At 31.9% G+C, this 20,902-nt stretch overlaps 1 protein-coding gene across 3 annotated transcripts; it reads right to left on the reverse strand.

The window, feature by feature from the left end:
* Positions 1–56: 56 nt before the first annotated feature.
* On the reverse strand, positions 57–19,330 carry LOC18445882 (cytochrome P450 734A1). 3 transcript variants are annotated; one of them, XM_088856900.1, is made up of 5 exons: positions 19,202–19,330; positions 6,540–6,763; positions 2,879–3,120; positions 2,333–2,690; positions 57–863 (listed from the first exon to the last, which is right to left on the reverse strand). In XM_088856900.1, the coding sequence occupies exons 1-5, from the start codon at positions 19,218–19,220 to the stop codon at positions 432–434; spliced, it is 1,275 nt and encodes a 424-aa protein (XP_088713026.1). In that variant the 5' UTR covers positions 19,221–19,330; the 3' UTR covers positions 57–431. The 3 variants fall into 3 exon arrangements, with proteins under 3 accessions (XP_088713026.1, XP_020530386.2, XP_011627757.3); XM_020674727.2 differs by lacking the exon at positions 19,202–19,330 and adding an exon at positions 7,729–7,879; XM_011629455.3 differs by lacking the exon at positions 19,202–19,330 and adding an exon at positions 7,051–7,879.
* Between the last annotated feature and the right edge of the window lie 1,572 nt (positions 19,331–20,902).

Raw genomic sequence — 20,902 nt, forward strand, 5'->3', positions numbered from 1 at the left:
TTCCCCCAATAAGAGAGACGGGGGGGGGGGGAATTGCTTGAAAGTTAAAGTTAACGAGCATAAAACCACATTTCTATGACATCTTAACTAATACCACACTTAGCTTTTAGTGGGCAAGAGAGCCTGCGATACCCACTTGATATTTCCACTTCCAATCAAATCTCACATATTTACATGCCAAAAGAACAAGATTATCTTCCCCAACTTAACAATTTTACATCAGGGCAAAGAGCCCAAAAAACCCACTTCATTTTAAGGACACGTACTCTAAGGACTCGCATGGGTCTGCAACATTAATACCACATGCAGTTCACAAGACAGTTACACAACTGCCGATAATCCCAACCGTAAAACATCACAATGGAGTGTGAATGGCCCTTTGGGGTACCATAAACTGCACTCCACTGGAACACGGAACACCTCCTTTTCCTTCATCCTCGCAACCTGCGCAAGACAATCTGTGCTCCATACCGCGGCTGCACTGTGAGGAGCAGCATGGGTGCATGAACATAGGACGGAGAGACCTCAAAGGCAAAGCAACCCAAGAGCATGGCAAGAACAACTTTGGCTTCAACGATAGCCAAGCTTTGGCCTATACATGTTCGAGGCCCGAACCCAAATGGTATAAAGGCTGCAGGATGTTTTCGAGCAGCGGATGGTCCCTCTGAGAAGCGGTCAGGATTGAAGGTGTCAGTATCATCACCCCAGAGCTCAGGATCATGATGAAGGGCGGCTATAGGCAAGTATAGTTGTGTAGATTTAGGCAAGTGAAATTGCCCGAGTTTCAAGTCTTCAGCAGTCTGGCGAAGGACCAAAGCGGCAGGAGGATAGAGTCGCAAGGTTTCATTCAAGATCATACCCACCTGTATATAATGATGGTGACCACTAGATTAATCACAATTATGGTCACCAAGTTAGTCTCAACAACGAATCTTATGGGGACATTGTTAGGGTGACCGTTCTTTCAGGGAAAATAGCATTGAAGTGGTTAAACAATCATACATAATCAATAAGGTGGTCAAATCAACCAATTTATTAACAAAGTGATTACTTGTTAAGATCATATTACTTCAGTAAATCTTCAAATATTTCATTAAAAAATGCCCAAAACACCCCTATCTAGAACTTAAAATCATAAACAAATTGGGTAAATGAGGTAGGTTGTGTTAAGTAGATAGCCGACGTAAAACTTCGTCAAAACTTTCTATGTATTATGAATCTACATGGTTGAAAATAATGAGAAAAAAAATAGGGACCTTTAGCCTCATTGAGGGTATAGCTCTTGATAGAGCAGAACGACGGATCAAGATTTATGTAACTAACCCCAAATAGTTAGAAAAAGGTTCTGATAATGATGATGAATCGTGAATAGGCTGGATATTTTGGTAATTTATCTTGTAAATAAAATAGGGGAGAATTACCAAAATGCCCTGTTTGTTTTGGATTGCAAACCTAAAACAAGAGATTTTAACAAAAAACCACGTGCTCCAAGTTTAGAACCTGAAACAAGCAGTAGCAATTTTGTCATTTGGCTCGAGTCACTTGTGCCAAATGACATAAAAACTCCAACTTGTCTCATGATCCCAAATCCAAAACAAAGGCTTCTTCAGTATTGACCACTTTGTTGATAAATTGGTCGATTTGAACACCTTTGACTCTTCGTTTTTTCCAGTGGTTTGACCATTTGAGTGATATTTTTTCTTTTTTTATTGGAAAATAAAATATAATTATATACGGATGTTATTAGGGAGAGCTTTTGGATTATATACAATGTCAATTTATTATTGGCCAAAAAGTATAGATCTTAAAAAAAGACGGAGCAAAAGATAAAGAGCTTAAATTTCACAAGTTTTCAAAATCATAAGAGCTCTAAGTATATTATAATAATTAACATTAAATTTAATCACTAATATTTCAATAGTACTTGTTTAAATTTTACCGTCGATGGGAAATTGGGGTTTCCTTGTATCGATTCTCCAGAGGCTTTATTAACAAAAATCATATATTTGTGATGACAATGGATCAGCTTAAAATAACACAATGAAAAGAAATTATTGAGATAAATACATGGACAATTCTATAGTAATTTATTAGACTAATATTCCAAATAAAAAAACAGAGCTAATTGTTACCAGGAACACCACTAAAAAAAGAACTGTTAAGCTAATATATTTTTTCCACTACAGTCAAAATTAGATTTTGGTCAGTTGATTGCTGTGTCTCTCGATGAATGTTGAGTAGGTTAAGGAAACATTTCGTAAGGGGAGTAGCCTCCATAACTTAGTTGTGGGATACTTTATCTTAAAGACCAAAATTTCAATTTTATACTTACAATTTTGAGGTTGTTTAAGCTCTCTCCGACTGGACTTTCACCACAAACATTGAGCACTTCGTCACGGGCTTTGGTTTGCCATTCTGTGTGTACAGAAAGAAGGATGACAGCCCATGTCAAAAGATTCGCAGTGGTGTCCTTTCCAGCAAAGTAAAATGTCTTGCATTCATCCACGATGTCTTCAAGTCCCATCCTTTGATCTTCACTCCCTTGATCATGATTCGCAGATAACATAAGGCCCAATAGAGTTCCACAATTTTCTCTCTTGCCTCCTTTGTTGCTGATCAGTTGTCGCAGTGCTGATCTTATATCACTTTCCACTTTCCATCTCCTCCTATTCTTCTTAGTTGGCACAAACCTGTATGTTGGTTTTGTTTAAGACCTCATAATATCACTATTCAATTCATGTCATAAAACACTCATACAGAAGCAATACATTCCCCCCTTCTCTCCCTCTAAGAAAATAAAAAAAGAAAAAGAAAACAACACCATCTCGACAATAGTGAAAAGAATATCAGTCAAAATATAGTTTTCTAGAAAAGATACCTGAATCCGGGGATATATACACTGCGTAGACCTTCAGAAACCAAGAGCATTTGTTCCTCTTGCATTTTGAAGATGTTTTTGCCCTCTTCATAGCTGCTACCAAATGCTGTTCTTGAGATGACATCAGCTGTTAGCCTATGAAGCTCTTTGTATATTTCTATCTCACATTCATGGCCCCCAACAACTTGCTCCCATCCTTTTAACATGTTTGTGGTACTTGCGACTATCGTCGGGACCATTGCCTGAACAAAAAGTCCCAAAAAAGAGTTCTAAATATTTATAGAAAATAAATTAAGAAACATAGAAACTTCAACTAACTGAAAACTATAAAGACCACAAAATATCAGGTAAGCAGAGTATAAAAGAAACGAAGAAATCAGTGCTTTTTAAACCCTCAAATATACAGAAACCAAATGGTCATAGATTTCTGTGTGGACTGTCCCAGATGAAATATAAGATTTGCTGCAACATGAATACAGCTATGTCGGAATCAATGTTGTGAACCAAATAAGTAATCTTTCAATATGTTCATAATTTAATGGAAGCAATGTAGGATTCAGTGGATCGCTTAATAGCTGTTGCCATCTTGAGCAAATGACTGAAATATTCGAGTTGCATTCAGGTGAAGCAACTAGGCAAGATGTTCTTGGATAGTGTTCGACACCCACTTCAAAGTAAAGTGCAAATTCTTTTTTTTTTCCTTTTTGAGATCAAATAAAGTGTGAATTCATCCCAAACATGTCGCAGTTTTAGATTTACCTACTTTATCATTGCCTCAAAAACAAACCCATGATAAAGTTCTTGCATTGCCTTACGTAGATCAGGAAGGGAAGGAGTCACCTAGACAATCAACTTGGTTTCTCAATAAACCCATAAAGCCCCATCTACAAAATAATACTTCCATCCCATATCACAATTCGAATATTTTGAAAGCAGCCAATTCCACTCATCCATTAGTAGAGGCTGGTGCAAAGGGGTTGGGCCTGCCCTGACACAGGTCCACATGATATTTATGGGTGTGTGTATAGAAAACACCTAAAAACACTCTGAGCGAATTCCTAGAACATTTCGCTCATGGCTCATCACCATCCAAAATCCATCAGACGATCACAATTGACTGATAGTATTTGAATTTTAATAATTTTTCTACAACGTAGATTAACCGGAAATTTTGTGGGTATTTGCACCTTAGTGAGGCATGCCTAAATAAAATATATAAAATAATAAAAATGAACAAATTACCCTATAAATATTTCAGGGGCCTTTTTGTTATTCTATTTTTTGAGACTTATTAATATTTTATTTAAGTGCGAGTTGGTTAAATGTGTACACACTACAAATCTCAGATGACTCAGATTTGTAGAAAATTTGCTAATATTCAAACACCATCAAACAATTGTGACCATATGATGACCTTAAAAAAAGTGTATGAAAAATACAAGCATATATTCCCCAAAAACTAAGATACTTACATGCAAAAAGCTTTTACGACAAGTGGCATAAAAAGTCTAATCCTTCCATATATTAATTGAAACTGAACTAATACTATTTTTTATTTACCAATAAATTAATATATCTACTCATGGTTATTGTTACTTGTAAAAAGCCTTTTCAACAACTGGCATAAAAAGTCTAATCCTTCCATATATTAATTAAAATTGAATTAATACTATTTTTGGTTTGGTATTAATTCAGCTAAATGAGGGTGTTGGTCAAGGGGATGCCTAGGCGCCCGCCTTTTACGCCGCCTAGGCAGGCGACCAGATGGATCCGCCCAAAGCATGCCGCCTTGCCCACGACTAGGCGGTTTAGAAAAAAGCCGCCCAAGGCATCTGAATTTTCGTTCACTATATGTTATCTTTTGGGGAATATATGGCTTGTATTTTTTCATACACTTTTTTTAAGGAAACTTATTGGTGAAATTTTTTGTTAAATCAAGATTCTTAATTTACTCCCCACCATTAATGTGCTTCTCATTAAACCAAAATTTAATAATATTAAGTTAATGAAGAAATGAAGTAATAGGGAAGAAGTTTTTTTCAAAAAGTTTTGTGAAAAATGATAAAAATACAGATTTACATCAGTTCCATTACACATGATTTTTTGAAGATCTTTTGAAAAACTCGGAGTACTTAACGAATTTCAAGAATCAGAGATTTTTGAAAACATTGTGTTTTAAATGGAGACTTGCTAACTACGGTTAAGACTTGGGAACCAGGAACTCGTCCTTTTATTGGATATGCATGTTTTGGTTACTAACTATAAACAAGGGATAATTTAGTTAAGGGGCCTGAGCACAATTAGCCCCTCTTTGTTCAGGGATGAAACTCATTGTCTTTCACTGGAAACCCTGGTTTTGAGTTCTAATTCCCCATCTTATGGGTCGGCCAAATTATTGAAATGCCCATCCTTGTTTAGGCTTCGATAATAGAAAAACATAATTTGAGTACTTTTAAATATAGAAGTTTATAAGAAATTAATAAAAATTATAAGGAGGCGGTTAGCATGTGGCCAGCCCGCATATTGTAGAAATGCGGGCTTGGCAATAAATATATTTTTAAATATAATTTGATCCTAATTTTTAGATAATATATGATCTTAAACATGGAGATCATGAATATGAAAAATAAATAAATTTTGAACACTAAAAATAATAATTATATTAAGAAAAAATTTGAACAGTTACTTACAATTGTTTTTAGATGAACCACCTATTTGTATCCATCTTTAAGATGGATGCTTTATATATCTGGACAGCATTCTGTAAAATGTGCAGCCCACATGAAACAATTGTTCAAATTATAAAGTGATAATTCTAATGTGAAATCAGATGATTTGACCCCCTTAATTATTAATTATTGGACAAGGCTTCTATGAGTCTAGGTCTCTAGGATTCATATGTAGATATGTATCGCCACTTCATGATCTATTTTTCAGAAGGATTTTGTACGTAATGTTTTAGGTATATATAATCTATGGAGATCACTAGTAATTTAATATGTAAAAGGTGTGGTTTCTATAAGGTTGCAACTTTAAACAATCCAATTAAGGCACACCTCCAAATTTTATCATAACACGTAATTTTGGTACAAAAAATTCTTAGGATTATCTGAAAATCTATTTTCATATCTATTTATAAAATTTTAAACTCTAAAAATTGTTAAAATCAAGTAGAGCTATAAACATATGAAAATTTTGAAAATAGACCGTCCAGATAATGTGTTGCGAGAAGACTATTTTTTAGACTCAAAATCTTTTTTTTTTTCATATTCCTACATCTGGATGTCGAAATGATCAATTAAGAGGGTTTTTCAACATTAAAACAACATTTTCCAATGGAGTTTTTAGGCGCATCTCTAATTCCACATTTTAAGGTTGCAACCTTATATAAACTTTTTCTATATGTAAAATAATAAATTTACAATTTTTGGGGAAAAAAAATTCAGGCCATTGGTTTTTATCTTTTTTGGAGGGGGACTACCGCTCGCCATCCATCTTTAAAGTGGATATGTGATGCCCCAGGAGGCGCAAATGTAGTAATGAATCCCCCAATGCATAAAGAACTTTTCCTTAATTATTTTGACAATGCTTCCATGGTAAAATACATCATGCACAAAAGGGTAAAAGAGAAACTGAAATAAATTGAAAGAGCAAGAAATACCTTGACTTGATCCATGTGAAAAGCAGGATTTATCATCTTTCTGTGCAAACTCCATTTTTGCCCCTTCAAGCCCACAAGCCCTTGGCCCACCAAATGCCTTGACAAAGGGCTAAAATCGAGCTTTTCAAAAGGACCCCCTGTTTTTAAGAGAACCTCTCTTACAAGCTCTGGCTCTCCAATGGCCAGCCTTGGCTTGGACCCAAACCAGTACAGAAAGGTTTTCCCTGTCATAAGAAACCCGAACTTTATCAACAAAAGCCATGTTCATTTATTCAGAACCCTAAAATTTCATCTGTGAAATGGCTTAGGGTTTTTCTGAAACCAAAATTTCATTGGGATTTGGTAAAACCCTAGATTCCATAAGAACACAAGCCATTTTATTGAACTCGAGAGTTTCAGTTACAAAATGACTTGGGCTTTGCCTGAAACCTAGTCTCTCAAAACCCTCTCTCTCTCTTACTCTGTTTCTCTCACCAAAACCCACTTTGAATCCCCCTTCTCTGTCTCTTACCATAAACAGGGGACCAGTGGTGATATTGAGGCGCAACCATTGGGAGAATGTGGTGAGAGAAAGAGATGGGGTGGGATTCGGCATCCTTGTAAAATTTAACAATTTGGGGGGCGTTTCCAAAGGGTGGCCTATAACCAGGCCCTGAGATCCCTTGCCTTCTAAACTCGGATTCGAGCTTAAAAGGACACCAGAGATAAACGTATATACATTTGATTATTATAGTGAGAGAGAAGAGAGAGAGAAGCAAAGCCAAGATTACAAACACCATTTTTGAGAGAGAGAGAGAGAGGGGGGGGGGGGGGGGGGGGGGGGACAAAGCAAGTAGTACAAAAACTACTTGAAGAGAGTACAAAAAAAAAAATTGTAGAAACTAGAGAGAGAAAGGGGTTTAAAGAGAGAGAGAGAGGGTTAATTAAACATTACAAAAACCTTTTGAGGGAAGTTCTGGTTATAGACGAGAGAGAAAAAGCAAAGCAAATATTACAAAAACCATTGTGGAAACTTGAATAGGAGAGGGCTTTTAGAAAGAGAAATCAAATATTACAAGAACCATGGCATATTACAGAAACCACTGTAGAGATATGAAGCGAAAATGGTACAAAGAGTGAGGGAAAGAATTTTAGAAAGAGAGATGGAGAAAGAGGGGCAGGAGTCCAAAAGTAGAGTTGAGGTGCGCACTTGCAAAGATCAAAAAACCCCTTTGTATGGATTTGAAGAGAGAATGGTAGTGAGTGAGGATGAGTTTTATAGAGAGGGAAAGAGGGAAGAGAATTAGGAGTTTAAAATTGGATTTTGGGCTCACACTCTGCAACAAGATAAATGCCATCACAACGGGACTTTGATATTAAGAGTGAGTAAATAAAGTGTGAAAAGAGGAAGAAAAATGGACAAGAATGCACTATTTTTCATTTCTTATTAAAATGGTTTTCAATAAGGTTTCAATGAAGTCAACAGAGAGGACCAAGTAAAACTATTGCAGGGCTGATACAGGCCTGCACTTGGGCGGGCCTCCCGTGGCCTGGTACCTAATGGGCAGGCCCTGCCCAGATTAGACCCGGGCTGCGCTGGCCCTTCTACCTAATGGGCAGGCCCTGCCCGGACTAAATCGGACCAACGAGGCCCTAGCCTAAGCCTATCCCGGACTAAATCGGACCAACGAGGCCCTAGCCTAAGCCTATCCCAGACTAAATCGGACCAACAAGGCCCTAGCCTAAGCCTATCCCTGGCCCAAATAAAGTGAAAAAAAACAAAAATAAAATTTTACCAAAAAGAGGGTTGGGACAGGACAGGCCAGGCCGGGCCGGCCTTGACCCACACCCGGCCGGACCCTACCCTCAAGTTGTGTATGCCCCCCTATACCTGCCCTTGGGTCACATTTTGTGGCTTAGGCCGTAGCTTTTAAAGAGAGAGGGGAAACTTTCCCTAATTTTTAGGGAGAGAGGAAACTTACTCGGATAAAAAGCTTGCAAAGTCTAACAAGGAACCAGAATGGTAACTATAGTCTTCATACCAAAAATGAGTCAATATCTATCTACTATACGTTAAGCGAGTCTCTAACTTTTTTTCATTCTAATTTCGGCCTAATTGTGATTTACAATCAATATACCAATCAATTATAGATATCTGGACGCTATCAAATTTTGAACACCCTTTTCAAAGCTTAGGTAATAAAGTGAATTTCTTTTATTGATTGTAGTATGATACTCTACTTATTTCTGTCGTATGCCATTTAACCTAATTATATTTTATTGACTAAATATATAAATTTAATTTATTGTGTAAATAAATAAATAAAAATAAAAATATCATTTGACTTGAGCAATTGTGGTTGAGTAATTTGAATAATAATAATAGTATTTTCTCATTGTTGTGGTTTTATGACAATTAATCATAGATCTCTTGACGCTGTCCAATTTTGAACACCTTTTTAAAATGTTAGGTAACAAAATGAATTTCTTTTACTGATTGTAGTTTGGTACTATATTTATTTGCGTTGTTTTCCATTTAACCTAATTATGTTTTATTTATTAAATTTATAAATTTAATTTATTGTGTAACTCATAAATAAAGAAAAATATCGTTTGGCTTGAGTAATTTGAATAATGATACTAGTGTTCTCTAATTGTTGTGTTTATTTTCATAACTATAGTGTTGTATACAATTATGACAATTATATATTTTAATTAATCAATTAGCAGAATATTAATTTAATAATAATAATTAACTACAATAGTATAATGACACTTACATAATTATTGAAACTTTATAATATTTTCAATTTATTTAAAAATTTATAATTTTATTAGTGGATATCATGATAATTAAGTTGTATTATCAATAAATTATACTTGCATAAATTTATTGATAATAAATAAAAAATTTCAATTTTTACGTCTTTTATATCCGTTAATAATATTTGTCAATAATAATTAACATGGTGATAATTAATCATTTTGATTATATTAATTATAATTCATCACTATTTTAATTTTCACAATAAAATAATTATAATTATTATTATAAATAACAAGAGTATAATTGTAATATTTTATTGAATATTATATTTATTACACAAATAATTGCAGCTATAGATTGTATTATTATACATATAATTATATATTAATAATAATATTATTATACAAATATATTCCACATTAATTTTTTTGTTCTCGAATAAACGCTTGGTTGACATTATAAATGTGATTAGTATATGTACATGAATAATATAATTCATTTGGTATAACAATATTAAATATAGTTTGAACAGTTATAAATACAATAATTACGTTATACAACTATAATTTTAATTAAATAATATTAATCTATTGTTCCGGGTTTTGCATATCAATATATTTTAATAACATATGAATAATTCTATAATATAAATTTATTTTTATAGGTAATAAATATTGCTATAATTAAATTAATAATCATAATAATATCCTTTTTATGTTAGTTAATTTGATATATTAAAATTTTATGTTTTATTTAGTATAACGTATAAATAATTTATTCATTTCGCTAAAGTATGTCGATTCAATCAAATAGTATTTTAATCATTGTTGTTTATTCATGAAAAGTATTTCATCCGTCTTTCGCTATGAGAAGTATTTTATTTCTATTTTGCTTCCTCCCTATATGTGTGAGAAACTATTATTTTTTTTATTGTGAAATTTATTTTAAATTTTATTTTATTTTATATTTTTATTTTAAATTTTATAAATATATTTTACTTATAAAATAGCATTTAAAAAATATTACATGCATAACATTTTAATACACCTCCAACGGATGTGCATGCTACTAGTATTACATAAATCAGGATTTGGCTTCAGTGGTTGGACCATGAGCCGATGATATGCATGCATAAAGAAACAAAGAAAAAAAAAGAAAAACTAGTTAGTGCAGATGCTATGTGCCCACGGGAGCACATATTGTACAGTTACTCCCTTGGGCAGAAGACTAATTTGGGAAGATTTTTTTTATCTAAATTTGGGAATGATGTGAAAATCACTGGATGATTGGAAGCAAAGAAAAAAAAAATCAAATTTTAAATTTTCTGACACTTAGATCTCACATTTAAAAAATCATACGATTTTTATTCAATAATGAGGCATTATATTTTTTCAAGCCTATATAGGATACAATTTCAAAAAAAATCTTAGTATAGCATATGGATGGAAGAGTTTTCATTCCTAAAATTGGGGTCTCAAATATACTTCCAGATTGGGTTTTACTTGAGGGATTCAAAGGACAGTATGCTCCCTCGGGAACATGAAATCTTTTAGGAGTACTAATTTATTGTGACCGAGTGTGTATAGTGAACGTGGCTAAGTGTAAAGAGTTGTTGTCTATTCATAATTTAATAACTAAATAAAATTACTAAAATCCCCATGTCTTAACTTTGTTAACATCTTCCCCCAACCACTTGTTAAAGTACTAAAAAATGATATTGTTGTTTTCTTTTGCACTTTCCTCCAATAAAAATGTCAATAAAATTTGACCAAAATACCTCTCCGCCTTGTATCCATGTTTTCATAATACTGATCTGAAAGAAAACATTATTGGACAAGCTCATTTTTCGGTCAAGCTAGCAAACCGGCACTATGAAATCAATATGCCGAACCGGTTTGGCACATTTTTGTTTTTTTGCCAGACTGACATGATGGCTCATTTTTCAATACGGTACCAAAAAAAAAAAAAAGTGTTATAAACGTGGGTCAAATGAAGATATTTTAGTCCAAAAAAGTACATTTTTAAGTTCAAGTGTAGTCGCAAAACAAACTGTAAATGGGGTTATGGAGTTTTTGTAGTGTTTTAAAAAGTTGTTGGGGGAGAATGTTACGAAAGTTCAGTCAAGGGGAAGTTTTAGTAATCTTTCCCTAGGAAAATTGTTTCATGTGGGCGACTGCATTTCTACAACACGTGATCCAATGATTTAAAGTATCCATCTTAAAGATGGATGCAAATAGGTGGTCCATCTAAAAACAATTATAATTGACGGTCAAAATGTTTTTTTAATATAATTATTGTTTTTAGTTTTCAAAATTCCTTTCTCTTTTCATATTCATGATCTCCACGTTAAAATTATATATTCTTTAAAAATTAGGATCGAATTATATTTAAAAAATGTATTTATTGCCAGGCCCGCATTTCTACAATATGCGGGCTGGCCGCATAGAAACCGCGTCCTTTTCCCAATACTTAAACTTATAAACAAATGAATTATAAATATTAAATTAAGGGTGTGGTTTCTATAAGGTTACAACATTAAACAATCCAATTAAGGTGCACCTCCAAATTTTATCATAATATGTAATTTTGTTGTAAAAAATTCTTAAAATTATCTTAAAATCTATTTTCATATCTAATTAGAAAATTTTAAATTCCAAATATGGCTAAAATCAAGTAGATCTATATACATATGAAAATCTTGAAAATAGATGGTCTAGATAATGTGTTGCAAGATGCACTATTTCTATGAATCAAAAATTTCTTTTTTTTCATATTCATACATCTTGATATCGAGATGATCAACAAAAGAGTTTTTCAATATTAAAACAAACTTTCCGATAGATTTTTGAGGTGCATATGTAATTCTATATTTTAAAGTTGCAACCTTATATAAACTTTTCGCTTAAATTAATAATATTGTATGACCCATTAAAATGTTTAATACTAATGGATGGGAAGAGAATACACACAAGAAAATTGATTATCTAGATAAGATGAAAAAAAAACAAAAACAAAAAAAAGAGGGGTAGTTCAGGCTGGGCCATGGCCCCAAGCTTGATGGGCGAAGGCCCGGTCTTTGGGTTAAATTATGTAGTTTGGAACAGTTTTTTTTCGAGTCGGGCCACCCAATCCATTGCCCGTTGTGCCCACTCACGCCCTGTCATTATGAAGTACAAATAAAACATAAAATAAAATAAACCAAAACTTAAAAAAAAAATTGGGGATCATTTAGCTACATCGTCCTAAATATAGCGAAAGTTGAAATCATTGGGAAAAAGACCTACACCGCCCTCTTCATATCGTCCACTTCCGAGCCCATTAAAAACCCATGAAACTCTACTAAGTTAAAAGAAAAAGATACTACAAAATTCTAATAGGTGGAAATGAATAGTAGTTTTACCTACTTTCATCACTGTCCAAAGTTCATCGTACGATCACGATTGTTTAGTAGTGTTTCATTTTTCGATTTTTTTTTTTTTACAAATCGGAATGATCTGAAATATGGAGCGTGTGTTCATTAAAAATAGGCAGGTCTATAAAAAATATCAAAAAAATATTTTACATGAAATAAATTAATCAAAAAACCCCCGAAAAGTTTTAGGGGTATTTTGGTCAAAAAAAATTCAAATATTTTTATTAGGTATGCATTGCTAAGATGTACGCACATTCCAAATTTCAGATCATTCCAATTTGTAGAAAAAAAAAATGAAAAATGAAACACTACCAGACAATCATGAACGTGCGATGAACTTTGGACGATGAAAGTAGGCGAAATTATTGGGAAGACTTTTCCTTACTGCATTTACCTGTTCTTTTCTTTTCTAGTTGTTCTTTTCTTTTTTAGTAGTCTTGTCATGTAAATGGAATTTGTAATGCCTCTTTTAACGTATTTGTGAGATTCACAAGATGAGATAAAGAGATAAGTTTTCATGAAAGGTTACTACAGGGATAGGGAGGTATGGGTTCATGGATGAGGAAATGAGAGCTTTTCCAAAGTTTACATTATATGGTGATTAAAAATAAATAAATATTGTCATTTAGACAATAAAAATGATAAGGAAGGGCTTAAAGGCCTTTTTGTTTCTAACCTGCGACGTTTAAAGATTTTTTTTAGGGGAAGGGTTTTTTTGGTGTCATAATTTAAGAGGGGGATATTAATCTTTTTCTCAACTTATTTAATGTTTCTATCATGGTATTTGCATCAGTACTTCACCCAAAACCAAATTTTATGATTACATGCCATGGGTTGTCTCTCTCTCACAGGCCCTACAAGTAGGGTGAAGGCCCCACAATTTGGGCATGAACTGATAATGGTTGGGGCCCGATGCAATATCATCACCCTTGCAGTATTTTTTTTTTTTTGATAAAAGGCATTTTGGTCACCTAAATATGCTTTTTAAAGTGGAGGCCCTTAAAAGGGTTATATTTGTCTCTATGCATAACCTATTAATGTATTATATCTTGGACTTTCGCTTTACTGTTCACATAGATGGCCACTACATTTTTTGAAAGGAAAAGTTTATATGGAGCCAAGGCCCTAAACAATTAAATTAGAGCCTACATTAAAATATTCATTAGAAGAAGTTGTTTTAGTGCCCAAATATCCTCAAATCGATCATGTCGGCATCAAGATGTACGGAAACGAGAAAAAAATGGATTCCAAATTATGAAAAATAGAGCATCTTGAAACGCATTTTTTGACCGTCAATTTTCAAAATTTTCATGTTTTTTTAGATCTTCTCGATCTATACTATTTTTGAAGCTTTAAATTTTATAATTACGAGTGAAAATATATTTTAACGCTATCATAAAGATTTCCAATATTGAAATCACATTTCTCAACACTATTTGAAGGCACGCTTCACTTTGATTGTTTAGAGCCTCGGCTCTATACAAATACCATTTTTTTTTGATATATAAAAGGCCGACGCATCCATTTACTCCTCCCTCCAAACTCCGTTTTAGTAATGCATTTTCGATTCAAAAATTTTAAGGATTGACAATCTATTCGATGATGAACATGAATATATACATATTTTTATATGTATGTAATATAATATTTATTATAATATAAAACATAAATATTATATATTATATAATTAACATATTTTATATATAAATAATTTAATAGAAATAGAAATATAAAAAATATATAAAAACATCTATTACAGTACTTTAATTACCGTAATAATATAGAGTATTACGGTAATTAAAATACGATAATATCTTAAAAGTAGTATTACGATAATTTAATTACGGTAATAGTGCCCAATTCTCATAGCAAAAGATTTTCTACTCTCTCGAGTCTACTATCTATTTACTCCCTCGACAAAATCCATTCTAGCTGTATTTTTTAAATCTCAAAATTTTAGGATATAATCTCTACTTAATTTTTATATGGATCTCAAATTTTAGAACAAAAATACTCTTAAATACGTATTTTTTAGCGAGGGAGTAGATCCACATTGTGCTCCCATGGAAGCATGAATTTTTTTAAAAGATAAAAGGGTAGCCCTGATATTAGCTTTGGTTTGAAGCTTTTAAAGTATTACGGTATTCTTGTTACCGTAATAATTTTGATTTACGGTATTCTTATTACAGTAATACTTTAAAAGCTTCAAACCAAAGTTAATATCAGGGCTACCCCTCTCTTTTTAAAAAAAATTCATGTTCCCATGGGAGCACGATGTGGATCTACTTCCTCTCTCAAAAACACCTTTTTAAGAGTGTTTTTATTCTAAAATTTTGAGAATCATATAAAAATTAAGTAGATATTATATCCTAAAAATTTGAGATTTGAAAAATACAATTAGCATGGATTTTTGTCGAGGAAGCAAATAAATAGTAGACTCATGAGAGTATAAAATCCTTTACTATGAGGCTTGGGCACTATTATGGTAATTAAATTACCGTAATACTACTTTAAGGTATTACAGTATTTTTATTATCATAATACTACATTATTACTTAATTAAAGTGCCGTAATAGATGTTCACTTTTTTACCGTAATGGTCGCAATGCATTACTATCGTAAACAATATTTTTGTTCAGAAAATGCCGAAAGTTGGAGAAAATGGTGTGAGCGAGGTTTTGAGAAGTTGGGGTATTTTTACAATTTTCTTAAAATTAAGGTATACAAGCGATAATTTCCCTAAATATAATCATAAGAAGAGAGGCGAAGTTTCTACTTTAATCTTAGATGGAACTTTTTTTTCATAAACACAAGGGAGTAGAGAAATTATGGGAACTTCTTTAAAACTTTTGTGCATCAAGCACATAACTTATACAGTAATAGAGAAATTCCTTCTTCCTTCCCTTAACTTCTTGTTATCAAACACACCCTTACCAACTAGTGTTCCCACTGCCAGAGCAGAGCATAAGGGTAATATTTCAAGCTTTTTGACGTGTGTATATATATATATATATATATATTATGATGCTCACAATATTGAGTAATTATCATTGTACTCAATAAATTTTGAACATTTGTATACATTTGTTTTGTACATGTAACATTTTTTTAATAAAGGTATTTTTGTTCATTATGAGAGTGTGATGTCACCCATATAGAGTACATAAGTGTCATTTAATACTCAATATGGGTGATGTCACACTACATGTAGACGATGTCATACCCCTCTTAATGACAAAAAATACTCTTACTAAAAAAAACTTTATATACAAAACAAATGTATATAAATGTCCAAAATTTATTAAGTACAATAATAAACTACTCCATAATGTGAGATTTCTAACACACACGAATATATATATATATATATATATATATATATATATATATAGGATATTTTAAATTTTACAACCTTTCAAATTACAAAGGATCAAGATAGTGAGAGTTGTAAAGGGTGGATTTATTAATTTTATTATTTATTTTTTAAAAAAAGTTACTTTGTGGGGTAAATTTGTAAATATTACTACAAGACAAAAGGGTATTTTTATCATCTCCATAAGGAGTAAAATTGAAATTTTAACTAAAAAACAAGGGCTAAATAATTTTATAATAAAAAAATAATGATTGTTTTGATAAATACACCCATCACAACTCTTTCTAACTTGAACCTTTTGTATTTTGAGGGGTTGTTAACTCTAGTCAAACCCTATATATATATATATATATATATATATATAATGAGACAATTTATGTTTCATACAAAGTGGTTACAATTAATCTTGACCATTGGATGTTTGCATTTATTTCATTAACCAAGCTCAAAGTTCAAAATATTTTTTCTCGAACTTTTTGACACACCTAAGCTAAAAATCATATGTAGGAACTATAGCATTTCGTGACTCATTGGTAAATTCACTTTGATTCTCTATCAACCAATCCAATAATGTAGGACCCTTTACAAGGTTAAAGCTAAAGTTTGAAGTCCATAAAAAAATAGGCTTATTAAAGGCACAAAAATAGAGGGTAAGTTGAAATATGTCATAAAACGGGGGCCTCGATTTAATATTTTATTTGGAATTCTTCTCTAAAGAAAGAAAAGATTAGATTTCACATTGGAAGGTTATAAATAATTGTGACCTCCCTGTACAAAAGGTAAATAGTTTCATTGTATATATATATATATATATATATATATATGGAAAAAACTAACAATAGTCGGGCAGCTATAAACAACAATAATGAATAGTAATATAGATAAAATCCCAGCTATCAGATCTTCATCATGTGATTTAAAATGCATATCATCATATAAATTTTAATTCTTTTTTCTGTAAATCTGATTAAGATGAAATTTTGGGTGTATGTATCTAAAACTATTGCACATCATATAAAAATATAAAACCATTTTTTTAACAATTTAAATGACCAAATTACCTCGTCATTTTCAAGAATGTTTTGGTCATTTTATATTTTATAAATTATTTTTTTTATATTTTTTAATTGTACACCCTATTTTTTAGTACACTCGTCTAAAATTTCATTATGATCCAATTTCAAAAAAATATATATTAAAATTTATATAGTGATATGTATTATAACTACCTAGCTATTGTAAGGTTTACTTTATATATATATATATATATATATATATATATATATATATATATATATATATGGAAAACACTACAAAATACCTATAGGTAAAGTTTTACAATACTTGACCTATTGCTTTATCACCGTTCAATGTTTATCTCCCAGTCACAGATGTCTAATAATGTTTGAATTTTAATATATTTTTTACAAATCATAATTATATGAAATTTTGTAAGTGTGTACGCATTAGTGAGATGCACATGAATAAAATATAAAACAAAGAATTTGAATGATAAAAATTATACAAAATACCTCTATAAAGTTTCAAGGGTAATTTCATCATTTTATTTTATTTTTGTTGTGTCTTGGTCATATGTACACACGCCCCAAATCGATAAATATGATTAGTACAATAATTATAAAAATTCAACTACTACCGGACAACTATAATTGTATGATAAACTTTGAATGGTGATAAGGTGTAGGTGATAAGGTGTACTTCACCTATAGACGTTTTGTATATGCTTCCTATATATATATATATATATATATATATATATATATATATATATATATATATATATATATATATATATATATATATATATAGATAGGCAGGTTTTTATGCTTACCCCACAACATAGAAGTTCTATCCTCCCCCTACCATCCAGCCATCCAATTTTGATAACGAGAGCCACTCACCGTTTGATCTTAGATTCGATGTCCCAAAATATTTTATTTTTAGTTTTTTTTAATATAAATTGTATGAATATGAAATTTAATATGTGTCATCTTCTTATTGGGGCGTACCTATAAAAAATATTATTAATATCTTTTTGATAAAATATAATGGCAAAAATACCCTTTGAAATTTTCAAGAGCATTTTGGTCGTTTTATTTTATTGAAAATATTTCTTTTATATATTTTTCGCTAGTGCGAGTTTAATAGAGGAATGAACGTCCAAAATTTGGTATCAAAATAGTTTATAGAAAAAAATTTTAAAATAATATAGTGTAGAGACATGACATTGTGATCGAGACAATCTTAACCCCCAATTCAGAACGGATAGTTGGATAAAGGGAGGATAAAACTTCTATGCTGTAGAGGAAGCATAGAAAGCTTGCCTCTATATATATTTATATATATTACTATTTTTAAAGACACTCAAGTTGGACTTCCAACTAAAGGGCCCAAGCCTACTAACTCGACCCCATATAGACACCTCAACCAAGAAAATTTGTTTTATTTGACGTCAACAAATCCATATTGGAATTTCAAGCATTCCAAACGCATGCATCCCGGCATAGAATTGGGAAATTGTTTGGTAGGACCGCAGCTCTATCAAAATAAGTAAAGCCACATCTCATAACTTATCGAAAAATGTAATTCAAGCGTTCGATAAACCTTTAAATCGATCATATTTCCTTGAACATTATGATTGTAAAAAAAAAAATAGTATTTCAATTTTTAAAAGCAGTATACATTGAAACAAATCATCTGACCGTCCATTTCGTCTTAAAAATAAGTGTTCACAAATCCACCAGATCTATAATATTTGTTGAGTTTTAAATTTTATTATCAGTATTAAAAATTGATTTTAGAACCATCATAGATATTTTTACTATTGAAAGTGATTTGCAGATAAAAATTTGACATGAGGCTTCATTTTATTTTCATAAAGCGTAGGCCTTATAAAAAACTTCATCCCTTGGAATTTTGATTGTAGATAATTTAAATACACCACATTTCACCATGAACCACTAACAATCTACAAAATTAAAAAAAAGTCATATCTAGAGAAAGCATCCCCTCATCCATCAAACAGATGAGAAATAGAAAAATCTTTTTGATATCAAGATAAATAGTGGCCCACCATCCAAAGTGGGTCCCATGAGAGATAGACAACTTACATTTCAATGAGTGAATCATTCTCCTCTTTCTCTCTCTAAAATGAGATGATGGGTGAATCCGTCCTCTCTCTCTCTCTCTAAAATGATGCAATGAGAGGCTCCCCAAAATTAATATGGAGCAAAGTTCACAAAAGGAAAGGATGAGAAATGAAGCAGAGAAAAAGGGTGTAATCAAGTAGAGAGAGAAAGGTAGTCGATATAGGGGAGAAAAGTAGAGAGAGAATATCCAATCAAAAACCCCTTTTTAGGAAAGTCGGTGGCCAATGCAGAAAGCACGTCCCATTTGATCCCATCCCGACACCTTTAACCATTCACAAAAAATAATAGACCAAACTGCCCCTCTACTTCTACTAGATGGTCAGAAAAGGCCACGAGGGCTATGAGAAATGACAAATGTTTATACATTAGCATCTCGAAATACCAGGCCGAAATTCACAGTTGCATTGAACCAATTCGGCAAAGGCTAAGAAAATTAGTTGGTGATACTAATCGTTCTCACCTTAATTTTATTTATCAAAATTTTTATATAAAGTCACTTCTAGAAGTAATATATAATTAAACATCCAAAGAGATGTTCTGAATGAGTTGTATCTCTATCAAAATAAGTGAACTTTTAGTTTTGACATCAAAAAAACTTTCAAATTGATCATCTACCTGATGGTGGTAGAAGAAAATTAAAATTTAAAACCTCAAAAATAATGTATATTGTAAGATGTTATCTAAAACATCTATTTCACCATAAAAATAAATATTCACATATCCACATAATTGATGTCAAAAACTCATTTTTGAGTCATCATGGAGTTTTCCAATACCCAAAGTGCTTTATGAATGAAGATGTCATGTGAGGCTTTGCTTTCATAAACCATAGGCCTCAAGGAACTTGCTTCACGTATATAAATAATCTACACTATTTATTTTATTTATTTCAAATAATATATCAAATCTATATCTTAAATATAAGAGAAATGATACTATGAGACCCTCTCGTACCCATATGAATAAGATCCCAAAAGATGATCAATAAATTTCATACAAACTTCTAAAAAAACTATCACATGGATGTAAGACTTGACTTTTCTACGTATCTGTATAAAATTTGATGGTGATTATTTGGAATCCTACTCACATGGGTGTGAGAGAATTTCATAAGACCATTACTCTAAATAAAATTAAAAAATATTGTGACCTTGCTTTTACAAGGGTACCGCCTTATATAAATCATAAGCTTTTTACTAAATTTATAAATAAAAATTCTGACGTTTTTGGTCACATGTATATATATCATGCATTTTATCACCATCCCACAAATGAGTGGATTACCATGGTTTACCAGCTGATGGTAATAAGTTCGACTCGAGCCATTGGCAGCTCTCAACCGGGGTCTCAGTCAAGATCTCCCAATGAAACCAGTTCAGGGTCTGACAGGTCGGGTCATGGTTCAAATTTGACAACCCGGATTACAAAATATGCAACATGTAATCTACTATAAAGAGAAATTTTCGTTAGCTATCAATCCGACAACCAAGGTTGAATCACCACAGCAAGTCTAAGCCAACATAGGCGGCATGTTTTCGTTCTTTTCATTATCACCTGTATATGATCATTGCTAGTGCACTTAAGTGAGGTCGTATGCCCCAAGAGAATCATCTAGTATCATAATAAATCTTTAATAACTACCTGGCTTACAATATTTTATCA

This window comes from Amborella trichopoda, chromosome 13 (genome assembly GCF_054954075.1).
Source record: "Amborella trichopoda isolate Santa Cruz 75 chromosome 13, AtrichopodaSantaCruz75HAP2 v2.0, whole genome shotgun sequence".
Lineage (NCBI taxonomy): Eukaryota > Viridiplantae > Streptophyta > Magnoliopsida > Amborellales > Amborellaceae > Amborella > Amborella trichopoda.